General features: G+C 37.1%; 1 protein-coding gene across 1 annotated transcript; it reads right to left on the reverse strand.

The window, feature by feature from the left end:
* Window positions 1-353: 353 nt before the first annotated feature.
* Window positions 354-4,517, reverse strand: LOC147539410 (inositol polyphosphate multikinase beta-like). The gene is made up of 2 exons (XM_086642215.1): window positions 4,365-4,517; window positions 354-1,551 (listed from the first exon to the last, which is right to left on the reverse strand). The coding sequence occupies exon 2, from the start codon at window positions 1,484-1,486 to the stop codon at window positions 662-664; it is 825 nt and encodes a 274-aa protein (XP_086498341.1). The 5' UTR covers window positions 1,487-1,551; window positions 4,365-4,517; the 3' UTR covers window positions 354-661.
* Window positions 4,518-8,250: the final 3,733 nt, after the last annotated feature.

Below are 8,250 nucleotides of genomic sequence, written 5' to 3' on the forward strand. Positions count from 1 at the left end.
AGGAGTTTCTTAAATCTCAGTTTTCATTGTGGCCGACATGAAAAACAGGACTTGAACCGTTACAAAACTCCACTTTTATTCTTTCGCGAGGTTATCTAGTCATCCTTCATGGGAAAGGTCAAAATTCGAGATTATTTTGAAGCTCCCTTGCATCCTGCAAATCAGAGGTTTTAGCTATTCGAACCAAAATATGTTCAAAATAAGCAAAAACATAACAAACATTTCGTAATTATTATTGAATTCTTCTACAGCGAACTTATGAAAAAAGGGTCAGTCCCCTTTCTTCATAAGCAGCTGTTTACCTGGGTCTGCCACTTCATGAAGCTATAATAAAAACTGTTCACATCTTCAAATGGCAAAACAAAACAACAGTAATATAGATCATCATCAGGTTAGAAATGTGACTACAAATGCAGCTTACACATTCGCAGACAGCACACATACAATAAGGAAACACAAATCAAATTTATGGGGTTCAAGTTATTCCTCGATAATCTCATCAAATTGATGTGTAAGTCAATACAATAAAATGCAATTAGTTAATGAGTCGAGGAAAAGATTTGACAGAGAAGAACATAAGATGAGGTCCTCAACTTACTGCTTTCAGTTATTATGTTCAACAAAACAAAAGGATCTTCTCATTTCCTGCAAACAACCCAGCTTAGTTAGGACCAGGCGAAGCAAGTATATCTGCGACAAACTTTATCAGAGAACAGAGCCCTCCTAAGAAGTTGTGATCGATAACACCTCGACCATCAACGACATGGGCAAAATCAACTAGCTTGATCTCCCCGCCTGATGATTTCTCATAAACCATAAGAATCGAACAAGAATTGAAATGGTACATGGTTTGATCCTCGAACCATAATTTCAGCTCCAATAGTTGTGCTAGAATCCCATTTGCACCACCATAAACGGTTTTGGCGAAAGAGCAATCTGGTTCTGTATCTAATGATGGGTTAGAAGAAATGAACTTCCTCAAAACTAATCTTACGTCTTCCGGAGTGTACTTTTGGGCAGTCTTCTTATCAGGTTTCCAGTAAGAAGATTTGTCAGCTTCATAAGCTTGCAATCCTGATATCCTGAAACCCAAGAGCACGCTTGTTGAGTCTTTATCTTTCTCAAGACATTTCTTGATATACTCATCCGGGGCTTGAGGGTACCAGGTTCGAGATCCCATCTTGATATCCATTATAGATGGATTAAGACGATTTGAGACAACGTCTTCCAAAATAAGGTGAGGATGAAGACCAGATCCATCGGATGCTTCAAGAAACTTGGTTCCATGGAAAGCTGGAAAGAATCTGCGGATATTGGTTGGGATTCTGTCATTGGAAGTAAAAGAAGTGTAGAAAGCCTCTTCTTTGGTTCCACGTTCATCGTTTTGGAGAGGCTTGTAAAAGTTACCCGAATCATCTATTAGTGGTCCTAACAATCCGTTATGGGCCCGGTGACCTGCGACCTGATGGTTTGGGGCCTTAAGCATGGCTCAAATAAAAGAACAGGCAACAATAACTATATGTATCAGGTGCTCCAATAAAAAGAAGCTCCCTGAAAAAAGAAATTAGAATATACTTTTTTAGATTCATAAAGCAGTTCAAACAGTTAGGGAGTTAAATCGGATATTGCTAAATAAGCATATAATGAAAATGTAAAAGGCCATTAGAAAAGGAAAATTCATCTGAATGTGGCAGCAGGATGTATTGATAATCAACATGAAGCGACTCAAAAACTTACTTCGTTAGCATTCAACTGGTAGGACAAGAAAAGATGAAAACATCCTGCCTATTTTGTATCATCCTATGTACACCAATTCATAAGTGCAAACCAATTCATATTTTATAATCTCTAATTCATAAGTGCAAACCTATTTATACTTCATAAATAAGAAAATAAGTGGAAACCAATTCACAATCACTAGTTTGTATGTAAAACAGAAAAAGAATGAAAAAATGTTGGAAGAAGGGAAAAAAGATAAGAAGAAAAAACAGTGAGGTGTTTGCTGTTTGAGAGTGGGAGACTTGATTGTTGTTCGACTGAACGGGGAGCACCTCACTGTTCAGTCGAACATGACCCTAAAGAATGAAGAAAGAAAAAAAACAAAGAAGAAAAAACAGGTTTAAGTTGCTGTAACTGATTTGAGGGAGGAACAATATAGGAAAAGGCAATCAAAAGTAAATTACTAATGCGAAAAAAAAAACACTTCAATTGCGAAAGTAAGTTTGTAACATAATGTAAGGCATATTTGACATCTGATGGACTTGGAAGTTTAAAGAACTTAACTCTGCATCAAAAGCTCACCAACTGTGCCATAAATCTTCCAATTATGTCTTACACAATTGCAAAATGGACAATTTAGGAAAATAAGCAAAAGAATGCCATAGTAGGTGCAAATGCAAAATGTTTGTTCTCCTTATGAGCATCATATCAAGTCCATAATCCAGTGAGAAAGTGTTCCTGTTAAAATAGCAAAATACTCATGGCTCGTCAGCCAGTCAGGCCTTTGTCTATTAGGTCCCTTCATGCTCTGCTTTTCGCTGTGAAGGACTGGAAGAACAAGAAATCCATTTAACCGACTACTTAGTGCTTTAGGTTTGACTGTGTCTGCTTTTCGCTGTGAAGGCCTTTGTCTCTTAGGTTTGCGAGCTTAAATGCTAAGATTTAGTACATGTGCACTGTAAGTAACTCTTATTCATTAATGTAATGTAATTTGTAATTACTTAAGTAACCAAGAGAAAGATCATATGCGTACGAGATACGTAATAGAGACATCAGATGACTCACCTGTAGCTCGTGGTCTTGACTTGTATCTGTCTAAGATCATGACACACTAAGACTATCATTTGATGATGAGACGATTCTTTGTTGTTTACGATTAGATTCCTAGTTCGTGTGTCTGATGTGTATTTACAAATTGAGTCAATTCATTGTGACTTCGATAATCTGAATACTCACTGGATGGTAGTTGAGTCGCATGTGTCTATATTTATAGTCCTTTGAGATTCTGAGAGGTATATACTCGCAGGTTTACCCTCGACTTTGATGCATCCAATTACTGAGGTCTATATGATCCAATATCTAGGTGATGTTGGGTTCCTATGTGGCCATAATGTGAAACCTATGTCATGACAACAATGTCTCGCTCGATTGAGATATTTTTCGGGACGTAATATGTTACAGTCTCGTGCTCAGGATAAAGAAGTAATTGCCACCGCTGAACTAAATAGTGTCATTGATCAGACCAGAACATGTGGGAGTCAGTACGAGGTTTTATGGCAAATAACAACGGAAAGGTAACGTCGTAATTTTTGCATTATGGGGAGTACTCAGCTAAGAACATTTGGTGGAAATTGACCTTCGTTTGTTTAGGTGGGTTTTCAGATGGTATGAGTCTGTGAGTTTGACCCAGTCTAAAGAAAGGAGCTTCATAATCAAGAAGCCTAAGAAATTAATTTTCAAAAAGAAAAACCTAAGGAGTTAACTAAAGGCACATTCCAATTACCCAGTAAGAAATAACCAGAGTTACCAGATACTTAACCCCCCTTGTGTATCACAAATTGGATCCCCATACCCTTTTTGGGTGGGTTCCCAATCCAGTACCCCAAATTTAACGTACTAGAATCTCCAACCTTAATTCAATTTCTTAGTAAAATTCTATAAGCTAAACTAGTAGAGTTGTTAACGAATAAATATTTTGTTTAACTAGTTAAGGTTTTAATTTTTAATAGAGATAAAATGGTTGCGAGTAGACGTATCAATTCCATATGCATCATAGAGGTTATTTGTTATCTAGTAAAAAAATAGTCCTAAACATACCGGACCTTAAAATAGCGCAACGAAGCGAGGTAGCCGAAGCGTATCGCGTAGCGCTACCCTTATCCCATACCGCAACTATCTGCCTACCAGGTAACATTGGGAATAATAGAATTGAGAATTCTATTTTATGCACCACAACATTAGATTACACCCATGCTTTCTTGGGGATTTTTTTTTAGAGATTTGGAATACTTATCTAGTTGTTCTAACAATCATGCTATGATTATATTAATTGTTTATGGAATTTTTCATTTAAATCCAACATAAAAGAAACCATGGATTGTGTGTGTCTAAGCAACAATTTTGCATAACCATTGGTATGGTGATTGGTGGAAGAAGAAGAAAGAGCTTTATCAATACCAAGCTTATGAAATCCATCACACAGAAAAATTAGGTCAAGAACCCCTAAATTAAGTCATTCAAATACATGGAAAAAGAACTATACCCCTTAAATTTTTTTTTTTTTCACAAAATCACACAACGTAAGAATTTAAAACCCATAAATTCAAGTACTATTAAAATTGAAGATTGAAGATCGATCAAATCACCTTTACGAACTTTCCTTCTTCTCTGCCATCGTGCTTGAAAGTGATGGAAATAGCGTAGTAGATCTAGCTGAGGTTTTACGCGCCATTGGAGGGTCCCACTAGAGTAGTTTTTTTTTTTTTTATGAGAACCCACTAGAGTAGTTTTTTTTTTTTGTTGAAGAGAAAAGACTTTTTTTTTTCGTTGAAAAAAGAGAAAAGACTTCCTCCACTAGGGGTGGGAATCGGCCGGGGCGATGTGGGATTTAAGGGTCCGTTTGATACGTGTGAAAATGTGACTAAGAAAGTCGTTTTTCCGGGAAAATCAATTTTCCGCTATTTGGTTGGCCACTTCGGGTAAGAAAATCGATTTCCTAAGAAAAAAAAGTGTACAAATGGTCTAATTTTTTCCCACCTTTTAGATGGGAAAGTTGATTTCTCACTCTATCCCTCCTCTCATAACTTTCTCTCTCTGTTTCTCTCCTACCGTAACTCTTTATGTTCATCTATGTCCAATTAATAAATAAAATTGAATTAATAAATAAACTGAAATTCTAAAGACACTCCTTAAATGCGTAACATTTATATATTGGTTAAAGGCCCAATTAATAAATAAAACCTAGTTAATAAACATTTGTCTAAAGGCACCCTCTTAAATTCTAAAGGCACCTATTAAATGCCTAACATTTATATATTGGTTAAAGACCCAATTAGTAAATAAAACATAATTAATAAACATTTGTCTAAAAGCACTCTCTTTCTCACCTTATCAAACGCCTAAAATTTGACTTTCAGTAAGAAATCCCTTTTCTTTCTAATGGGAAAGAAAGTCATTTTCTCGCGTATCAAACGGACCCTTAACTTCAAGGGCCAGGTAAATGGGTTAATCCGGCCGACAACTTTGAAGTTTTCCTTGCCCATTGCCCGCCCAAGCCTATTAAGAAGATTGGGTAATTTGGGGACAGCGGGTAGCAGATTAGTCCATGACTTAAAAGAGTTTACTTCTTCAATTCTTCCTCTCAATTAAAAAGTCTCCAAACACCTTTCTTAATTTTAAAGAGACAATGTTGGAACTAAAAGTTATTTTTGTTGTTCCGTTTGGGAATTTAATCTCAAATTGAAAAGTAAAGAGTCATTCTCACGTAATCGTGATAATATGTTTGCCCCCTTAAATAGTGGTGGCAAACGGGTCGTGTCGTGGCATGTTTTTTTTTTTTTTTTTTTGAGATTTCGACTATGATATATGTTAGTCGTTACAAGACATCGATGCATCATGAAGATGTAATAAGCACGATAACCGCCTAATTGGAACCAAGAATGAAAGAGGCCTAAAGCCCAATTCGAACCAAGAATGAAATAGGCCTAAGGTCCAACGACAAAGAGGCCTAAAGCCCGACAATTATTACATTATTTATAGCCTAAATTACATAGGATAAATCTTGATGGCAAACTGCTTACACCGAGACTCGATTCCACGACTTCACGGACTTAAGAGGGGTGTCCAACCGCTGCACCAAAGTCAGATGGACGTGTCGTGGCATGTTAGCCACGCCATAGCTACAGCAAACACGACTTTGAGACGTGTCGTGCTAAGACCACACGGTTTGGGCACAGAAACACTCCATGGCAACGACCCAACTGTTGCCAAGCTGTTTTCGTGACGATTTCGCCCGTTGCAGTGTTGATTCGTGCCTAATATACCAGTTGTTGCCGGTCCATTCACGATTTTATTTTATTTTTTTATAAATAAAAAAAATTAACAAAAGGAAGCACTAAATATTTTTTAAGTCAAACCTTGTGATCTTTGTTTAAACTTTAGAATCTATGTTTATTAGAGTATAGCTCGTGCCCGTAGGGCACGAAAAATTCTATATGCATGTTACGCGGTTATCGTCAAATACTTTAGTTATTTACAAATATTCAACTAGTAAAAATATATATTAATAATAATAAATCGTAATTTTTAGAAGAATAATATTGGAGTTATGTTGGGTTGTTTGAAGAGAGAAAAGAGAGAAATATAATCGTGTTTTTTTGAAGAGAGAGTGGAGGGAGAGAGTAATAATGTGAGAAGTCATAGGAAATGGGTAGTTATATATTTTGACTTTTAAGTATCTCTTTTGAAGACTCTTTAAAAAGAACGGTTAAAATTCACAAATAAAAAATGAACGTCTGAGATTTATAGATGCAAGTTATGACTTGGCAAAAAAACCTATGTCATTTGTTATATAAATTTTATTAATTAATAAGTTTATTAACTACTAATTTCATTCATTAATAACTACTTTCATAGCAATAATATTTTGTAAATTAAGTATTTGTTTCAAACGAGTTAGCGTGGTATGGCGGGTTAGAAACGCCAAGGCCCGTGGCGGGTTGTGTTTTCGGTCCTAATTAACGTGTTGTGGCTGACAGGTGTGGGAGCTTAAAATCCCAACCCGCTACGGCTCACTTGACCCGTGACGGGTCGGCACCGCATGCGACGCTTCATGTCGTGTCGGTCCGTTTTCGGGCCGACACGACCCGTTGGTCACCACTACCCTAAAAGCAAGCACTACTTCACTAACTTACAAGGACTTCTCTTGGGCCATTGTAAAGCAATCCATTGGATTTGTGTGATTGCCCTTAAACATATTGTTTACCATTTCAACTAGGCCTAGCAACATAGACCGTTGTGCTTCATCAACACAAAAAGTTGATCTAATTTATCGGGTATCACTGGGTGGTGCAAAGTGAGTGCGGGCGTGGGCAGGTGTGCAGGTAGAGGTTTTAACCCATGCCCGTCCACTAAAATTTGGCGGGTTGTGCCAAAGACGGGCGTGGGCGTCTATGACTTTCGTTGGGTTCGGGTGTCCGTGGGCATGTTCGGGTTCATGGGTATAATTCCCACCCGTATCCTCGACACTGCACTGAGAATCTCCAATGCTTGATAACTAAAATCACTCATGAATCGATGTATACCACTAACCCCATAGGCTACGTAGTCGACGCTAACAAATACGTAGGCGCGCCACATCTTCTTGATCATGTTTTAGTTAAAACAGGTCTGATGCACATTCACGCCTAGCTTTTTATTTTCTTTGTTTATTCTCATGAACCACCAGCTCGGACGGTATTTTTGTTCTTCAAATTTTTTTTCTTTCAAAATATATAAATTATAATACAAAATGTAACTAGCTAATGTGGGAGAGTGTTACACATTCCAAACATTTGGGAAGCCCCAAACAGAGCTAAATATTGGAGTCTTGTATAGTGTTTATTGGGAGATTTGAAACATTGACCTCTGACACATAATCTAAACTCTTAACTACTAAGCTACAACTTAAACTATTTTACATTTGTTTAAAATATAATTCTTATTCAAAAATTGATATACAAAATCTGAACATAAGAGGTCCTTCATTACGTTGATGCGCAAAGCAGACCCTTGGCTGCTTTGCGTCCAGACTGCCCCTGCTTAAACGTTTTGGTGAAATTTAAATACAAAATCTCAGTAATAACAAATTTAAAAATCAAATAAAACAACGCTTGGGTTTTGATCTCAATAATCCAATTCAATATTTGTTATATAATCAATCTTTCCCCTTGATCCAAACGATTTTCGACGAAGGAAAACTCTTTCGTCGGAACAGAGAAGCAAAAAAGATGAGGGGAGAAAAAAAGGAGGGGAGAGAAAATGAGGGAGGGGTAGAGAGAAAGGAGGTGGAGGAGATGAGAGTTTGGGAAAAAGATACAAAAAAGGATCGCCGAGAAAAGTCGTCGGCCAAAGAACTTCTTATGTGGAAGAAGGTGAGGTGGACAAAAGAAAAAAAGAAATCAAATTACAAAAATTCCACGAGGGTAGAATTGGGAGGTTGAAAAAGTTTAAGGGTCAAATAGGAAGTTTGGAGGCCAAATCAAACTGTCGGTC

The sequence above is a fragment of the Eschscholzia californica genome, unplaced genomic scaffold (genome assembly GCF_041429995.1).
Source record: "Eschscholzia californica isolate CP2 unplaced genomic scaffold, dmEscCali1.0.p SCAF_5, whole genome shotgun sequence".
In the NCBI taxonomy this organism is placed as follows: domain Eukaryota; kingdom Viridiplantae; phylum Streptophyta; class Magnoliopsida; order Ranunculales; family Papaveraceae; genus Eschscholzia; species Eschscholzia californica.

Excerpts from the sequence above, each read along its gene's own strand:
- LOC147539410 (XM_086642215.1), bottom strand. The coding sequence starts at position 1,486 with ATGCTTAAGGCCCCAAACCATCAGGTCGCAGGTCACCGGGCCCATAAC.